General features: G+C 36.3%; 1 protein-coding gene across 1 annotated transcript; it reads right to left on the bottom strand.

Moving 5' to 3' along the window:
• Nucleotides 1-2,309: 2,309 nt before the first annotated feature.
• On the bottom strand, nucleotides 2,310-15,430 carry LOC132029578 (omega-amidase, chloroplastic). Its single transcript, XM_059418847.1, has 10 exons — nucleotides 15,117-15,430; nucleotides 13,994-14,110; nucleotides 12,869-13,093; nucleotides 11,871-11,964; nucleotides 11,522-11,596; nucleotides 6,550-6,628; nucleotides 6,336-6,351; nucleotides 3,014-3,094; nucleotides 2,784-2,866; nucleotides 2,310-2,676 (listed from the first exon to the last, which is right to left on the bottom strand). The coding sequence occupies exons 1-10, from the start codon at nucleotides 15,369-15,371 to the stop codon at nucleotides 2,598-2,600; spliced, it is 1,104 nt and encodes a 367-aa protein (XP_059274830.1). The 5' UTR covers nucleotides 15,372-15,430; the 3' UTR covers nucleotides 2,310-2,597.
• Between the last annotated feature and the right edge of the window lie 4,363 nt (nucleotides 15,431-19,793).

The following is a 19,793-nucleotide window of genomic DNA, read 5'->3' on the forward strand; positions in this document are numbered from 1 at the left end:
TCTCTACCTATTAAAGCAAGAATAAACAACCTCTCTATCTCTTAAGGTACACTCTACCCTCTCAAATCTCACTTGTGAGATTACAGTGGGTATGTTGTTGTTGTATCAATAGTTAAATCAACATTTGAACTTTAATTTAGTTATTATAATTCTTTACCAATTCAAAACATTTTATTAAGATGCTATCATAATTTTATTAACATTATTATTCACTCAACAAAGGTAAATCAGCAACTTTCTAAGTAACTATTTTGCAAAGAATGACTTATTTTTTGGAAAAAGTAGAAAAGAATTTCTCATCTACCAAGCGCAGCAAGCTCCATTTTTTTTTTTTTTTTTTACGAACTCTTATTGACCATGTAAAAGATTACTATTTTATATTTAAAAATATTAATTCTGTCCATTCTTTTCATTTATTATTCTCACGTGTGCATAAGATTCAAAAAAATTCATTACATGTGGTAATAATAATGAGGAATGTCCTTCAATAAGTTTTAGCGGGACCTCTAATCTTGCTGGAAGGCAGCCTGCCACGTGAACAGATTACATAGACACGTGGGATGTGGGTCCCTGAGTATACCAAATTCATCCAAGTTACCAACACAGTACTATCATTCTGTTGACACGTTTCGTATTGCTGCAATCATGTCGGTCCGAATATTGTACGGAGGAACATTTTGCATACGCATGATCACCGCCTTTTCAGACTCTATTAAAAGATTTGATTTTTTATTTTAAAGAAAATAATATATTTCCTTCGGTTTAATTTATGTGACGTTATTTGAAGAGTTTAAATTTAAAGTAATACTTGAAACTTGTAATATAAAAAACACATGATGAGATTTATGTAGTTATAAAAATATGTTATTAATTTCATAATGAGAAATTTTAAGTTTATTAATTTTTAAATTAAAATCTATTTCAATTGATGTTGATGTGTATAACTAAAGAGGATACATATTTATGTGATTTAATTATCCATATATATATATACGGACGCTTGTGAACACGCGCAAAAAAAAAATTATGAGCTCAAACTATTTAGAGTCTGTTTGGATGGGCATATGACTTTTGACTTATAAGCCAAAAAGCTATAAGTTAAAAATTTTAGCTTATGACTTTTAACTTATTTTTGTCATTTTAGCTTAAAAATAAGTGCTTAAAAACACTTTTTAATTTTACTCAAACACTACAAAAATGCTTAAAAATTATTGACTTAAAAGCACCTAAAATAAATCAATCCAAACTGACTCTTAATAGGAACATTTTATCATATGTTCAAGCTTCACCTGGAATATATCATAATTTGAGTCTCGATAAAATCTATGAATAAATTAAGAGATTGTTGATGACTTTAGCCTAACTTAAATTTGGCTTGATGGTATTAAGCGCTTTTCACAAATAGGACATTTAATTTAACTTGTTTCTATAGATTTTCACAATAGATCTACCAATTTATCTTAGAATAAAAGGAAGTACTTTGAGAAAAGAAAAAGAGAAAAAGGAATGAGGAAGAAAGCAAGAAAAGAGATACTCTTGGTGAAGTATTGGACAGGGACATGGATACAGATCCCAAGAGGAAGAAATGATGGTCCAAATATGGAAACCATTAACTCTTTTTTCGACAAAAGCTTACACACTAATCTCTCATCTACTGATCAAAGCATCCTTCTTTTCCTCCTCCTTGACAGCAATTTCTTCTTCTTTTGTCTCTATTTCTACTCTTTACTCCACGTGCACTACTGCCCTTCTTTTCTCTGTCATCACGTGCCTTCCCATCAAAATCCCCCAAAAGAAATGTTTCTAATCTTGACAATTGAAAAAAAAAAAAAAAACCCTCTTTATAAAGAGTATGAAAACCTCTTGATAGAGGGTAATCGGTCTAGTAAGATGTCTAAAAATAGCGTGTGACCACATTGATGTCCACCCTCATTTAAGGGATCTGCTTGATAATTTGAAACTAGCACATGATTTAGATTTGTATAGAATATCAATATTGAAAATGAAAGCTGTTTCATGGATATTTTTAGAACTAATCCACTTGGAAAAGACGGTTTCTCCGTCACCCCTAAATAAATAAACAAATGATATTCCATTTGGTCAATGTTGAAGTTTCTAAAACTGTGATAGCTTATCGATTGTGCAAGATGAAATGTTCCAGCAAGTAGGGTCCTGGAAATTGTTAACTATTCCAAGTTCAGGAACAAGTTTCATTTTCATCTTAACTTCCTGTTTATAAAATGACACAGCTTGCAGCTTGCTTTAGGGAGCTTGATGTTGATATAATTGATATAAGACCGGCACAGCAATTATATTCAAACAGTAAACAGAACAATCACCAGTGTAATAGATAATACATGAACAGTTGTAGCAGTATTCCCTTATTGAACATACTGTCATTCACGTATAGGCATTTCATCCTTGCAGTTTGTAAACCTGAACTTGGAAGGTTAAATTAAGGACGCTGAGCATCAGCCACAATCGAAGAATTAACAATCCTCATATTTTCTGGATCTGATCTGAGTTTCCATCGAATGGACCTTGAGTTTTGAGAATTCCACCTCAGTCCTAGCGTTACACTCTTTACATAACTAGCATTATTGAGAACTCGACCTCTGTACATCTACCAACCGGTAAAGATCACCTCGCCTTTGCTTCTCTAATGGAAGGTTTGTCCTAGATGTCAAATTTGCCAGTGATTCATATGTTAGTTTAGAAGTACCCTAATGGTTTCTATTGCAAAGAACGTAAAAAGGACACACAGTAGGTGTATAGCATCTCACCTCCTCAGCTCAATTTGTGAATAGTCAATCTCTGAGATGATTATTGCCTCGTCATGTTCAGTTGTAGCCAGCACTTCTCCAAACTGCCATATATATACACACAGTTAATCAGAGTTGTAGTTACAACTAATGGCACCTCTTCGTAGATGGAGAAGACTGTTCCTTCTCAAATCAGATGATTCACTTTTGTATATTTCCACGTCATAAGCACATAAAATATGTTCACTTACTGGTCCAATTAGTGTGGAATGTCCCCAGGCCACATATCCACCGCCAGGATCTCGAGCAGGCGAACATGTTGCAACATATAGCTGAAACATATACATTCATTTTTTACCGCAAAACATATGAAAAATATTCAAAAGAAAATTCATTACATTTTTTTTTAAGGTTTCTATACATGACACTAGTAAACAAGACCATTTGTGTCCTCTGAACAGTACAGGTGCATTCTAATAACAATTTGACTTTAATTCCAGTGAAACTCATCAATTTACCTATGCTGTAGAATGTAGTATCCTTGCCCTATTCCTTCTACTTCTTTTGTCCCATTTTAAACGCATTTCCAAGAGAAAAGCTAAGAGACGATCAAAGTCACTGAGATTGAGAATGACAGGAAAAATACAAGCCCTGGATACACATCTGCTTTTGTTCATCTTTCTCCAACTTTTTCCTCAGATATTTCATGCACCATATGGTTAGGCTCCACTGCCTCGGTTTATTTTTAAAAACAATGTATAAGGCAAAAACAGTTCAAGGAAACATGCCGAATAAAATGGCGTTGCACCAAAGACGTAAGAGGCATTCTCAAGCCTTTCACTTTTTTGATAAGGAGCATGCAACGACCCGATTGATCGTTATAGTGCTAACGACCCTTTTACCCTCTGTTGACCCTTTCCCGGGGTCATCGGGCGGGTTTTGGGGTGACTTTTGGAGGTTTGAGCCTCAAAGTGGAATTCGTTTGACCCAAAGTTGACTTTTGAGTAAACGGACCTTTTTCGAAATTCCGTCAATTCCGAGAGGTCCGGATGTCATTTATGACTTGTTAGTGCGTTCGGTTCGGTTCCCAATGCAATTGGGAGCATTTTGGAACTTGGGTTGGAAACTTAGCTTTAGCACATTGGGGGTTGACTTAGTCAAATAGACCTCAGTTGGGAAATTCGAGGCCACGGGTGAGTTCGTAACGCGTTTTTATGTGTGTTTGCATATTTGTTTTGTATCTGTGGGGCCTTGGGTGATAGTCGAATTCCGGGTTGAGATTTGTCAAAACCAGAACTTTCTGATATCTGGTGTAGGCGCTGTAGCGGCACTATAAACTGCCATAGCAGTCTTGCTATAGCGCGGGGTAGACGACCATAGCGGTCCTGTTGTTTGGTGACGAGCCGCCATAGCGGTCATGCCAACCGCCATGGCAAGCTCGCAGTAGTGGTGTCCTTGCCGCTACAGTGGCTTGTGAGTTTTGGGGATGGCCGCCATAGCGGGCCTTGTGGCGCCATAGCGCGTGCGCTGCGGCGGTTCCTCTGACCGCCGTAGCCAATGTCAGGCAGAATTCTATTCTTTTCTTTAGTAAAAACCCTTAAACCCTATCACTTCTTCTCATCACTTTTCTAAGCACTCTTTGGGAGAATAGAGCAACTTGTGGACTGAATCTTCTTGGAGGTAAGATCTATGACCCTAACCTTCATCATTTACCTTCCTAGATCCCTATTTCATCCTTAGAATCTAAATAGAGAAGATGAGTCTGTGTTAAAATTCTTGAAATGGGACTTCTAAAATGGAAATTGGTGGTAAAATTGACTAGTATAACCATAGAATTTGATTAATTCCTTGTTGTTAAGCTTACTTCTTCCATTATTAATGGTTAATTTGAGGATTGAAGAATTAGGGCTCATACCCAAATTTGGGGGTTTTACCTTAATTCGAATTAGGCTTGATCTCGAGTTGTTTTAGCGATTGCTTAGTGGGTTTGATCACCTAGAGCTTGAATTGCATGTTCCATCTTTCGATTTCCCGTTTTACCCTTGTGGGCCCATTTCCCCAATTCCTTGGATTAGCTTTTGACCCAACTAGAAGTATAGCATTATGGGTGTCGTTATTCGTGGTTCTTAATACAAAATTCAATTCTGAATAGACTTTGAGTACTTGGAGGCGCTACGAAAGGGCAAGGGCAAGGGCAAGGTGTGACGGTTCGTGGCTCCTGTTCGGCTTTCCAAGTAGGTTACGACTTACCTTTTGGTTAGACTTCGATTAGCGGATCATAATGTATAGTTAGTGATTGTTGGAGAAAGCATGTAAACCTTCAGGTATGAAGTCGGGATGAAATATTTAGGATGGTACTGTTGTTGACTTAGGCTTGTCACCTTATTGTGTTCTATTGAGCTGTTGATTATTTGTGAGTTATTCGCTCGTCACCACGTGATTGATTACAGAGTTAAAGATTAGTGATTACTTGTGTGTTGGAAAGCATATTTATCATGATTGATGTTGTAGGAAAGGAGAGAAGGGTTATGATATTGATATTGTGAGTGAGATTTGTGTCCACGTGTGGCACCATTGATTCATACATTCCTGTTGGCATTGTTATCACGCATTCACTCTTTTATACATATTTTGGATCGGCCGCACGCAACACTTACTGATCGGGCCGCACGTACCGCAACACTTCGGGATCGGGATCACGTTCCGCAACACGGATCGGATCAGACATGCGTTAAAGCGGTACATGGACTAAAGCTGGTCCCACGGTCATGAAGCAATGACACGAATATTAAAGCCCGGTAATACGCATCGTTGCATTAATCTCATATTTACTTTGACGTAAAATGGATTGAACTTGTAGTTGATCTCGCGACGATACATGAACTTGATGTAGGTTCTTGAGTTAGTGTTTCGGACTCATAATGGACCTGGAGGCGATATTCTAGACTTGGTGATTGCACGGATTCAATCTTTTCGACAAAGTGTTGAGTTTTATCGATTGTGAGCATGCCTACTTTTTCAGTCTCTTTCTTTTATATATGACTTCCTAGCTGTTGTCGGCCTATGATGCCTACTCAACACTATGGTCTTGTACTGATATTACTTTGTTGTACTCTTTCTATGAGTGCAGAGTACGTTGTTGGAGAGTCGTCTGTCCCTCGAGGCTGATCCTGAGGCTTCCTACCAGAGTTTCTAGGGTGAGCTTGCTTGATGGATTCTGCTACTCGGAGATTCTTTTGTTTACTTGTCTTTTCTATTTTCGAGACAGTATTTCTATTTGGAGACATGTTGACTATTCCAAACTTGTATTATTAGTAGCTCTTATACCATTTAGACCAGATTTGAGATTGATGTATTTCCGCACTTGTAGTATTTTCCGATTTATGTTACCTGTTATGTTATTATTATTGGGTGTTGAGTTTACTGCACTGCTATTGGTTGTTGATTAAGGTACGGGTTTGCCTACCGAGGTGGGAAATGGTAGGTGCCCGCACATTCCCCACATCTCAAGGCTTTCACTTTTAAACCTTTTATGGTCCAAATGAATGTGATTATATGTGCATTCCGTCATACCTGATTATCAACTGCCCTGCAGATGAGAAAAAGGTACAGTTAGTGATGTCACATGTGGCAGTATTGGAGTTGGGCTTATGAATGATTAAACATAGATAGTGTCTTAAATAAACAAATTTATAATAGTGATGCAACAAATAAAATTGTCTACTCAGCCAATGACCTAGATGTTGGACAATTAAACAACTTCACCCAAAAAAGATATGCATATTACCTTGCCCTTTGCAGTAACTCCCAATGCAGTGGTCCTGTAGTCATGTTGAATGCCCCAGGATAGCAGATCAGGTGAGCACCTGGTAATTACAATTTTCACAAGGTTCAAGATTTTGCTGACGAAGATAATGATAGTGGAGGAATTACTGATAAACAGCCACTACTGTTAGGCAGAATGCTGAGCTAGCACAAGTTAGTATCTCAATCAACAAAGGAGGGAAACAATTAACGAGGTATGCTAAGAATTCCACATAAGTGTGCAAGTAGCTTTGTCATGTTTCCACCAAGTATCTTATTAGTTGCATGATATATCTTAAACTAAAAATGAAATTAAAAAGTTGCATCAAATTATGATGACACATTTAATCATAGTACTTTCCAGTTCGCGGTAATCAAGCCCTTCTATCTTTCTGTTTATTTCGCAGTTCTTTTCTTCTCTTCATTTTCAGTTCACTACATCTTTATTTAACCATAATCATTCACCAATAACATTCTCAGCCTCAGTGTTTTAAAAGGCTGGAGTGTGAAGCGAAGTGTTTTGCTTAGCACGGGACGAGGCGTAAGCCCCGGGACACGGGGCTTAAGCCCCCTGGATCTTTGAATTTTTAATTTATAATGTAGTAAAATAGTATAATAACACAACATATTTAAAAAAATTACATTAATGTTCTAAACAAATTAAATACATGATTAAAGAAACTCATAGAAAACAAAACTTCTAACATGATTTTACAAGTATAAATAATGCAATGATATGAATGCTATTATGAGATGCAAACATCTCTAACATCTTAACTTTCAACAATAAAAGAATCACAATTTCTTAAAATATATTACTATCATATTATGCAACTTACCGCCCTAAAAGAAGATAATTAATAAACTTTATCAGTATTATAATCAAACCATCACTCCTTCATGAATACAAACAAATTACTTTCAAATAGCGACATAATAAAGTATGATAATTTTGAGACATAGGGTAAAAACATGAAGACCAATGACGAGAAGACGTAAAATTTCGGCTATGTTCTCTAAAAAACATTGTTAAGTGATATTCACCCTTACGATGTTCTAAAATAGTAAATATGCAAGACTACGACTTGTTACTTGAGTTACTCCCTATCTTCTTATTTCTATAGATGAAAAAAACCATCAAGCATCATTCATTTATTAAAGAATTATGAGGGTCAACAATGTTAACTAAGGAATTTGACACATAATTTGTGTAAAAACTGTTAGGCAAGCCTCAAGCGTTCGGCGTTAAGTGTGTTTAGGGCGTACAATCAGGCTCTTAGGGCGTAAGCCTCACAGAGCTAAACCCCACACAAGAGCCTCGAGGATTTTTGCCAGTGCCCCGCCAGAAGCGAGCCTAGGGGCGAGTCAAAACTGCCTTTTAAAACACTGCTCAACACTATGTTTTATGTTATGCAATAAACTAGAATTTGAAAAGGAAGCATGAATTTTTTGTAATGGTTTAGACTGGCCTCCGTTTAGGTTCTAATACCAAACTCGGTAAAAGTGTAGTACTAGGGTGGCAAAATATAGGAAACGTTCAATACCTAAAAGAATTTCTTAGAAGGTTTGCCTGCCTAGTATTCACACGGCACACCTTGACAACAATTTTGCCTGGCTTTTCCTTTATCCAAAAAAAAAAAAATATTTAAACCATGGTAATCACACCTATAATGATTTCAAATATACTACATTAAGGATCAGCCTCCCATAGTTGAAGAAAGAAACAAGAGAGAGAGAGAAGAGAGAGTTTAGAAAGAAAACATTTTATTTCAGCATACAACACTTCACAAGAATAGGACAATTTTGTTCCCCATTGACTGGAAGGGCTCTTTTTATAGGGGAAACCTTCATGACACTGCTTTGTATATAGCAGGAAACTTCAGCAAAAATATTCCAAAAATGTGAGCTAATAAGCTCATCAGAAAAAAGACACAAAATCAAAAGACACCACCAAGTGATCACTAAAGACCACTTTCTTAGACCTAGTGACCATTAAGGACCACTTATTCTAACACTAGTTGTTGGAGGCCCGTGCTAAGCCCGGGCCCAAACTCAAAATATCAAAACAATATTTTTTTGCGCGGAATGCCCTTCATATGGACAGGTCTTTAATTTTTTTCCCTCAAATTTGGTCTTCAATTTTTGCCCCTGCTTCTCATTTAATGAAAAAATTTGGGTCAAAATAACCTTATTCGCTGTCTACGAAATCAGAGATTCTGAGTTTGATCCCCAGCAAAGTCAAAAAAAAAGTTCGCAAGGCCAGCATAAATGAAGTTATCCAGCATAAGTTGTGTAGTAACTAATTTGCTCGGCATAAGTTTATAGAAATTTTGCCTTGTCCGCATAAGTTTTGTAGAAATGAAGTTATGCCAAAATGAAGTTATGCCGGATAACTTAAATCCTACAGAATTTATGCCGGACAAGGCAAAGTTTCTATGTAACATTTAAAAAAGTTCATTAGATTAACATCGAGCAAACATATAACATTGTGTTGAACAATAAATAGTAGCCTACAGAAATGCCAAATAAATACATTTTGGGTTATTTCTTAATATTAAAATAGTTAGGGTCATAGAGATAGATTTAGTCATTTCACCATGGGTGCAAATATATAGTGAGTATATTAGTACATAAATATAACATTTATATAATTTTAGATATATAATCCTATCTCTTGCTCTGTATTTTTAAATGAGAGGTACACAGAAAGTCATCGCATCGGGCCAATTTAGCAAATATACAATGAAAAGGCTTGAATCCTTCTTAGAGTATGGCTGCAACTTTAAAAAATATAAAACAAAAAAATAAAAAACAGTGAAAATGTAGAATTATGGAAATTGGGAAAAAAGAGAAAATATGTGAGACCCTAAGCAAACTTTTTGGAAAGAATTCAAGGACATTTGTCAATTGTTTGTTGCTCCTTTGATACCACCTTTGTTGCCTTTTATAATTGCCATCAAACTTTCAAAAATTACCAAAACACATACATGATAGCTATGCAAATAAAGGCCAATACAGGGGCAAATATGAAAGTTTTAAAGATGTGAGGACTACAAAACTCATGGATTCTCACTTATATAGTATTATATAATGGCCACGAAGTACCACGTACTTTGTATATAGTGGGAAACTTCAGCAAACATATTGAAAGACCTGTAGAAGCATATCGTTTCAGGGATATGATAAGGATTCTCGATAAATTTCTACAACTACAATAATGGACTGCACTTCTTCAGAACTGATAGCTGATGTGGCGGTGTAGAATGCTTACTAGTTTATCCTTCATCTATCCACCATGAATTACTTTGAACAACACCTTATTCAGTCTAAAGGAGGGCCTCCTCAGTCGAAGAGGGACAGAACTCTCATATTCTTGTAAAATATTGTGTGCTGAAATTAAATGATTTCTTTCTAAACTTTCTCTCTTGTTTCTACCTTCAAGTATGGGAGGATTATCCTTAGTTGAGTGTAGAATCTTAGAAATCATAGCAGGTGTGACTACCATGGTTTAAATATTTTTCTTGGATAAAGGTCAAGCCAGGCAAAATTGTTGGCAAGGTTTGTCGTGTTAATACTAAGCTAGGCAAACCTTCATGCAGAGTGGACTTCCCACAATTTACATTCTACAGATGACATAATTAAATAGGGGAAATTGATTGGCAGTCTTATCAAGAGCGAAAAGCGCAAAAAAGCTCTAAGGTCAGCTAGGGCTTTAAGCGCAAAGCGCAAATAAAGTGTGGGCTTTAATGAAAAAAGGCGCAATGGCGCAAAAATACAAATATATGTATATTTAGTCCAAGACTAATAATAATAAGCATGAATAACAAATATATGGACAAAGAAATTGTAAAAGCATTACGATAAAGTGAAATATCAGTTATCTAGTGTCATCTCTTCAAAAGAGGCTCATTGGCAAGGAAAAGTATGTCTTAGAGCCTTGATGATAACACGAAGTGCAAATAAAGCGAGGCGAAGCGCTCAACATGTTTTGAGCCTCGCTTCAGGGCTTAAGCGCGCCTTTGACAACACTGTTGATTGGTTCAGTTCATTTTCTTTTCTATTGGTTTACGCTACACTATTAAGTTTTTCAATTCTGACCTAAATGCTTCTCCATTCCAGATCATCTTCACCTTGATACACTTATTATGCGCTGGGCAACTTTTTCCCATCATATGTAGGAGATAAGTGTGTGGCTGTAAAACTAAGCAAAACCAAGAGCTTCAACAGTTAGCTGCAATGAAATAGGTGATTTTACTCTTTTTATAGCTAAATTCACCATACTGCACTGAACAAGGGTATGACTTGTATTTAATCAATCACTTGGTGCATGAGCGTTGGACCTAGGTTATTGCCAAAATTGTCAAAACCTTTGCCTTATGGACCTAATACCTCAAAATGCATTCAAGAGTGACAGTTTTCTTTTTCTTTTTGAGCAGTTGCATTCAAGATATTGTGAATAATTCTCAATTCCAGAAGTTAAAACTGAGGTCTTGTGAGTTGGGCCTGAATTCCTGGTTATGTACAAACTATTTTAGTTTCAAGTCTCTACTTCACCCTTCCCGCACATGATTTGGAAGCTTCTGCTGTGTCTTTTTTAAAGTATGCACAATGCTGAACCAAGGTTAAAAACACTGGACCATATTCCAATGTCACTATGAAACATGAGTTGTATCATCAAATTATCTACATGTCCTGCTAGACCGCAGGCATACACTTCAGAAAGGATGCAACGGTAGAAATTGGTTGCAAGCATACAGAATAATTCCAGCTAATAAAGCCAAAGACATTGCTCATTAGCATTACGGTGTAAAACACTACACAACACATTATGCAGACATCAACTATTAGGTTAAAAAAAAAGGTTTACATATATAAACTGCAGTCAGCAATTCATAACTCCACCAAGATGGGAAATGCCAATCACTTGCAGAAATCAAATAACGAAAAATACACACCTCTTGCTGCATATAGCGTGGCCAATTCCTGAAAGCGAATGTCATAGCAGATCCCTACACCAATTCGGCCAACCTCTGCAGAAATATAGTTATGATCATTTCTCAAAAGCACAGGATGGATGCACCAATTAACTTAGAAATAAAGAAAAGGTTGATATTCAAGCTCTTCAATGAAGCAAAAGCCCATGAACTCAAATCTATCAAAATATGGAACACAAACATGCAGTTAAAGTAACTATATTAACTGGAAGAACTTTCAGAGCAGTGGAGTAGTCTTTCACACTTTCTTAGCAGTAAGTTGACTGATTTATTATCGATGTATGTTCGGGAAGTAAGAAGCAGAGAATACCTGTATCCACAACAGTTGGAGTGTCTCCTGCTGTAAGCGTCTGTGATTCCTTAAAGGTTATTTTACCAGGAATATCAATGTCAAAAAGATGTATCTGCGAAGGCATCAAAGTGTCAGACATTTTGCAGAGTGGCCATCTTCTTGATTTTCCTGACAAACTACTAGATATGCTCCTTGTCCATAGTGTCTGAACTTAGTTAGCTAATGTGCACATGCCATCATGCAAGGCAAAAGACCGGCATTTTATTTCCACTATTTCACACCACCCTGCAACTCTGTGTGAACAGTTGCAGAAATACTTCAATTAACATCAGAATAGCTTACAAATGGATGACCCCAGACATTTTACAGGTTGGCTCCCCAAATTATAATGTCTATATTATTAGTTCCCAGCCTTTTTATCGCAGAATAGTACTACCATTAAATTTTCAGTCATGAAATCTAAAGGAGATTTGATTTTAGAAAAATAATAAAAAATAAGATCTTTTGGCAATCCTCTGCAGAGAATAAGCAACACATGAATAATCTTAGTTTGTTCTCGTATCCTTTTGTCCAACAGTTCGTCAATTTGAACTTGACAATCATCTGTTCAGTTCAGACCATTGGCAGCACTCTTTTTGAGTCTTAAATGACATTATCAAGATGCTTTTGCCAACCCAAAAAAACAAAAAAGAATTTTTTTTAAAAAAAAAAAAAAAAAAAAGACCCCTCATATCTGTCAAATGTAAGTTAGCAGTAATTTTAAAGGCAAATTATGAAAAGCTGGAACGAGTAAGCAACTCCCAGATCTGCACATCAACAAATGAATGTCTGACTACACTCTGCAACATCATTCAATCTCTGAATCCGAAAACTATTGTACACTGTGAGAACCGTGTCCTATTGAATTTATAGTTAACATAATTGATTGAGCATACTACAATCACTTTCTTAGTTTGTTCTAGATCGTAGTGGCTAAGCTACCTGCCTTCACCACAACAAGAGAACTATCTGCTTACCTTTCTGTGCTTAGCTTTCAACTTTCCTTCGGCATCAAAGACGCAGCAAGTATTGTACAACTTGTCCCCACTGCGTTCAGGTATAGAGCCTCCCACTATTGTAATCTTCAGAAGCCGAGCTACTTCAGAGAGCATGGCAGTTGACGGAGATGCATCAGGGCCAGCATCAATGTCTTCCGCATAAATTGGGAAGCTATCATTTGAATATGGACTATTCCATATTTCCTAGTGAAAATCAAAGCCCAACAGTAAGCTAAAGTCAACTGCTGTAAATTTCAATGGCAGGAATAGCCAAGTATTGCGGAAAAAACTGCTTCAGGTAGTACAATGAAAATAACAGAACATCTTTGCTGCCTCACTATCTAGTCTTACATCCTTAATCTATAAGTTTATGTCAGAATTCACACCACAAACCAGAATAGGACCTGAAGGGATACTCAAAATTAATCTACATGTCATACGTAACAGCCCTTGTGCAAAATGTGACAATAGTACGTGCAGTTCCTGCCCACAGATGAATTGGCATAAAGATTACAAATAAATTTAGACATATGAAAGAAGTGCAGGTTTCATAGGCATTTGCAGCTAATAGGGAGGCTTTTTTAAGATTGAAGGGGCAATAATATCTGGAATTCATTTAGCTACTGATAAATAAACACAATGTCCCGTGTTTTTTTTATAACTGTGGTGTCCACGCCGCTTGCACACACCTCGACTAATTCAGAGGTACCTGCTACCTCCTACCAGCACAGGTACCGGGTAACTCTGTCCACCAAGGCTTAAATAGATAGGAGTAAATCACCTAGTATACACAATGTCACATGTTGGTTGTATAAAGTGTTTAAGAAATTTACACCTCCTACTCTACCCATTATCTTAAAATTTTGGATTGCATGCTAAGATATTTCACAGCTACATTGAATATCTCACTATTAGCAGATAGAAACATTTGACTTTAAAACGGAATGGAACAAAAGATGGACACCTCGAAGATTCTAAGTTGCTTAATAAGACTGAACTCTAACAAAAAATTACAGTCAATCAGGTTCAATACTAGCAATCAAACAGAGTATAACTACGAAAAGAAACAGCTGCACCCGATGAACAATTTATATCTGAACTCACAGGCAAAACAACAAGCTTAGCCCCCTTCTCAGCAGCCTCCTCAATTGCTGTTCGCGCATGAACAATATTCCTTTCCTTATCTGCCGTCACCGCTAATTGACATAGCCCAATCTTAAACTGCTCATCCAACATCAAGTTCACAAATCAAAAACGGATTAAGCATAATTCAAAGACAAATCAAATCAACTTAGCCTCAATTCCGAACTAGTTTGAGGTCCACTATAACCATCATAGTTTGACTATTTTTACACTGGTCCACAACCCGTAACTTCTAACTCAAATAAGTGAAGTTCAATTAACTTAACAATTGTAACATTGGCCGTCATTATGTATTGCCCCTCCTTTATTGTAGCGGCTGTGTTTTGGTAACTTTTTCTTTTATTCAGTGTGTTTTGGTAACTCAAATAGATACAGTTACCTAAAGTTCACCTATACATGCATCCATACATAAAAAAGAATAGGCTTAATATATCGACAACCCCTTAAACTTGCCATTTCATTTAGACATTCAAACTACTACCTGTTCCAATTGAGCACCTAAACGCACTATAAAGTGTTTCTATTAGACATTTTCTTTTTCAAATTTTGAGCGTGTTCTCAAGTGTCTATTAAACGGTTAAGTTAACCACATAAATATATCATCTCCTTTAATTATACACATTAGCTTCAATTGGAACAGGTATGAGGTTTTACAGCTTATTGAGACTATTGTGTACAATTAAAGGAGGTGATATATTTTAAACTGTTAGCTTAAAATTTAAACCGACATTTATGATATGTTCAGGTGCTCAATTGGGACAAATCGTAGTTCAAGTGTCTAAATAAAATTTACTGGCAAGTTTAAGGGTGTCGATGTATTAAGCTAAAAGAATACACACACACACACACACAGAGAGGAAAGGAAGCCCTTATTGAGACTACTGTGTATAATCAAAAGGAGGTGACATTTTTAAGTGGTTAACTTAAAACTTAAATCGCAAGTGTCTAATAGGAACATTATATGATGTGTTCAGGTGCTCAATTGGAACAAATACTGACAAGTTTAAGGAGTTATCGATGTACTAAGCTAAAAGCATATATATATACACAGAGAAAGAGAAAGAGAAAGAGAGGAAAGGGATACCTTAGTGATGGGAGGAGAGGGCAATTGGAGAGCGGGAGGAACCCTAGCTTCTTCGGGCTTGAAAGCCATTGATGCAGTGACGGTTGTACGTCTTGAAAATTGGCTGCTGTTACTGGTTGTACGATTTGGGATGAAGTGAAAGGGACGATGGAGCAGGTGTTGTGAGGGTGCAGGCCGTACGATGGAACGAGATATGGAGGATCCTATTACTGACGAGAGGGTTGAAGAGGATGACAATAGGAATCCAACTCTCATTTTGACTACACTTTCTCTTTCATTTTCTGTGCAAACCCAAAAGTTAATTTCACCCAATAAAGTTATCACTTTGGTCCTCCATGTTTGTGATTCTTACCAATTAAATCTGCTAAGTACTATATACGTGGCATGACTCAAACACTAATGTTCTTAATTCTTTTTTTTTTTTTTTTAAATTTGTAATTATAAATGAGGAAGGAATTACATTAGCGCTGTTTTTGTTTTGTAATTGTATAGCCCGTGCCCACTCGCATGCACATTAATTATTCTACCAAGTAAATGTTACATTGATACAAATACCAAATAACCACACCAACTCGAGTTTAAACAGAAGGAAGAATTCACATTACATTAGTTTTAAAGGGAAGGGAAAAGGGCCAAATATATCCCTGTACTATTGAAAAAGGGCCAGATATATCTCTCGTTATACTTTGGATCCAAATATATCCCTACCGTTATACTATAGGCTCAAATATACCCCTCCGTTAAAGTTGTCCAAGGTGGACATCCAATCCTAATGGCACTAACATTTGATATCATCACCTCTAACCCATTTTACCCCTCCCTCACTATACTTGTTCTTCCAAAGACTAAAATTTCCTTACCCTCCACCACCACTACCGCTATCGTAAATTCCAATATCGTGTGATTTAGCCCACAGCAACAATCAAATGACTGTTAGGGTTTTGCCCTGATTTTCTACCATAATTAGAATTCCTTTCTTGGTGGAAAAGGTTTCCTAAGTGGAAAAGATCTCTTCCATATTTGACTAATACTTTCTTGGAGGAAAAGTTTTGTATTTCTATAAATGGAGGATTCTTCCTTCCCTCTAAAGTTTTGTTTAGAGGGAGAATTTTCTCTCAATAGTTTTTAAATTTTCTTTTGTATTAGCTTTCATATGTAGGTCAATTGACCAAACCCATATCATATTATCAAAGTCTTTTTTTGTGGTTTTTCATTGTTGCTTGATTTATTGTCATTCAAGGTTTGCAACTATTAGCTTCCGCATGACCACATGTTATTTCGATCCCAACAAGTGATATCAGAGCCAATGATCCAACAAGTGGTATCAGCGTCAATGGTTAAACCAATGGTTTAACGAGGTTGAAGACAGATTCAAGGTGGATCAGTTCAAGTTGCAACCAACTTGACGATAATCAAGATTTTTGTCCAAAAAAAAAGGTCTGAAGTACTACATGATGTGGAGACAAAGTGTTCAATCATATTATCAACAATCCTGTTGTTACATCTTTAAAAATAAAAACCAATTTTAACGCATAGGGCTCCGATTTTAAACCATACCTATTTTCAACCATGCCAAACAACAGCGATGAAGATTATCTAGTGAAGAAAGCGAATTAAGTTTTGTCAAGAAAATACAGGCCAAAAGGGGAGATTTGTTAGGGTTTTGCCCAGATTTTCTACCATAATTAGAATTTCTTTCTTGGTGGCAAAGGTTTCCTAGGTGGAAAAGATCTCTTCCATATGTGACTAATACATTCTTGAAGGAAAAGTTTTGTATTTCTATAAATTGAGGATTGTTCCTTCACACAAAACAATACAAAGAGTCTCCATTATGTAGTCCTCAAACGAAGTCTTGTTTAGGGGAGATTTTTCTCTCAATAGTTTTTATGATTTTCTTTTATATTAGCTTCCATATGTAGGTCAATTGACCAAACCCATATCATATTATTAAAGTCTTTTTTTTTATATAGTTTTTCATTGTTGCTTAATTCATTGTCATTCAAGCTTTGCAATTATTAGCTTCCGTATGAGACCATGTTATTTCGATCCCAACAATGACGACATAACGAATATGGAAGAAAACCCAAAAGAATCCAAGCAAGAACGGAAAAAACAAACGAAGAAAAAAGAGAAATAACAATTAAGACTCTAACTCGAAATTGCAAAACTCCAATCAGTAGAATCAAACAATTATAAAGTCCAATAACGTGTGATTTAACCCACAACAAGTCAACAACCATTCAATGGTGAAATTAACAAATATGGGGAAAACCCAACCCAAAGGAATCTAAGAAAGAAATGAAAAATCAGATGAATGACCCAACAGTTTCCCAATCGTATACTTTTTATCAAAATCTTTATCATACCCAATCTGTTCTTTTCCCACAAGGAATAACCCCACTTTGTCTTTTTGAACTTGGCTTAACATTAGAATTCCTAGGTTGTTGTTTTTCTTGCTGTTTGTGGTGGTTTTCTGGTTTACATTACCTTTCTCTCGATTATAAAGTTACATCTTTCAAGTTGCATAAATAAATAGAGGTGGTCGGTGGAGGGGAATGAAATTTTAGCGGTGTAAGAACAAGTAGAGGGAGGGGAAAATGGGTTAGGGGTGATGAGGTGGCTATATGACATCCATTTCATCCAATGTTAGTGCCATGTAGGATTGGATGTCCATCTTAGATAACTTTAACGGATGAGGGGTATATTTGAGCCTATAGTATAACCGTAGGGTATATTTGGACCCAAAGTATAATGAGGGGTAGATTTGGTCCTTTTCCAGTAGTACAGGGGTATATTTGGCCCTTTTCGGTAAAAAGGTTTATTTTTGCTCCTATACTTTTTGCGAAAAGGTCTAACTTTGTCCTCCGCAGAAGTTTGGCTTGTCAATATCTTTGTCATTACAATTTTGGAATTTCCCTTAGTCATTGATAAACCAGACTTATATAGGGGAAAGGTCCAAATTCATTTTTGTGATATATCTAACTTTGACCTCATGGTTTGTGAAAGGTCTAACTCTGCCACTCTGGTGAAATGGATTACACAAAGAATCCACTCATTTTCATTGTACATTCATTCTTCCACTTTTATCACTCCACTATCCTGGACACCACCATTAACCACGACACCCAAATTCACTATTCCTAAACAATTTATCATCACAACCGCGACTCCATATTCATCCCTTCCAATCTGTCGTGAGTGGTCATGCCTTTATCTTTTTCATTCATCTCATATTTGAAATTCATTTCTCTATCACTATCCATTCGCCGCAAATCACAATATCTATCACTATTCATACACGCACAATAGTTTCTTCAAGAGAAAATCACCAGCCTTCATCTTTAAAATAACTCCAAAACTTCAAAATAACATATTTTAGACACAAAATAGAGCTGAAGATGATCAGAAAAGTGATTTCTTTTTCTCTTTTCTTTAGTCATGATGCATTTTGACTCTAATGTAATTTTTGTTGTTTCGTGTTATTGTGAGCCTGCAATTTTGTAGCAGTGTAGCCACGTGCCAAGTTTATGTGCTAACCTAAATTATTAGAGACTAATTAAAATTGCTACCCCCTCCCTCCAAACTATCACCTTTTTTCAAGTTTCGTACTTCAATTATGCCTTGTTATTGTTATCCCTCCCCCATCCAAACTATATCTTTCAAGGGTTAAAACCCTCTCAGGGTTTAACAAATAGAAAAGGTTCGTTGACACTTAGTGGGTGATAAAATAAATCATCCACATGGCTTTTATAATTACTAAAAGGGCAAATAACACTTTTAGTCCTTGTGTTGATGCTATATTCTGGTTTTAGTCCTTATGTTATCCGACTTACCACTATTGATCTTCAATTATATTACGTGAGTGATTTTGATCCTTCGTCTAACAGATGCCCCAAAAATTAACAGACATTTAACTCACCTAGGGATAATTTTGTTATTAAATTTAGTTGGTCAAGAACCAATTGTCCAGAACGACACCTTTGAGATCCAATCTTCTCCATCGGCCACCAGAAAATGTCCAACACGCCTTTGCGTTTCTGATCATGCCTATACCAGATATGACTTTTCGACTAATCTCATATGTTAGTCTAGTCCGATTCAGTCGTTCTAAATTTCCATCACTACATACAAAAGTCTGATGGCGGCGAGGAATAACAAGAGCATCGTAGTCAATGATGAAAAATACAAAGGTGTCAAAGAAGAGCCAAAAAAGTTAAAGGTTACCATTCAGCCGTTGCTGGAGAAGTCCTTCCCAGGTTGTGGGAGTGGATATTAGATGCCAGTGGGACATGTATTATGAAGACGTCGAGGAATATAATAAGTTTTACAAGATCAATCCAGATGTCAATTAATCCTTCTTAGATTTGTTTGTAAACTGGAATTTATGTATATCTCATCTCAATTCATATAACGTATTGTTTGCTATCTTTATTAAATCATTAATGACATATTTATAAGCAGGCATATACTGTACATAAAGTGAACTGTGTAAACTTCACTGTTGTGCTATTGAGAATAGAAACTCTTTCCCTATATTTAGAAAAAAGTTTTCAACGAAATTGCTGGCATGGTCATAATATGAGCCGATTAAAACGAATTTTGGAAGAGCTATTTTTTGTTTTGGTATATGGAGTTTTCTTCATCTTTTTCCTCAGAAACATAGACGCTGCTTAGGGA

This window comes from Lycium ferocissimum, chromosome 9, assembly GCF_029784015.1.
Source record: "Lycium ferocissimum isolate CSIRO_LF1 chromosome 9, AGI_CSIRO_Lferr_CH_V1, whole genome shotgun sequence".
NCBI classification, from domain to species: Eukaryota; Viridiplantae; Streptophyta; class Magnoliopsida; order Solanales; family Solanaceae; genus Lycium; species Lycium ferocissimum.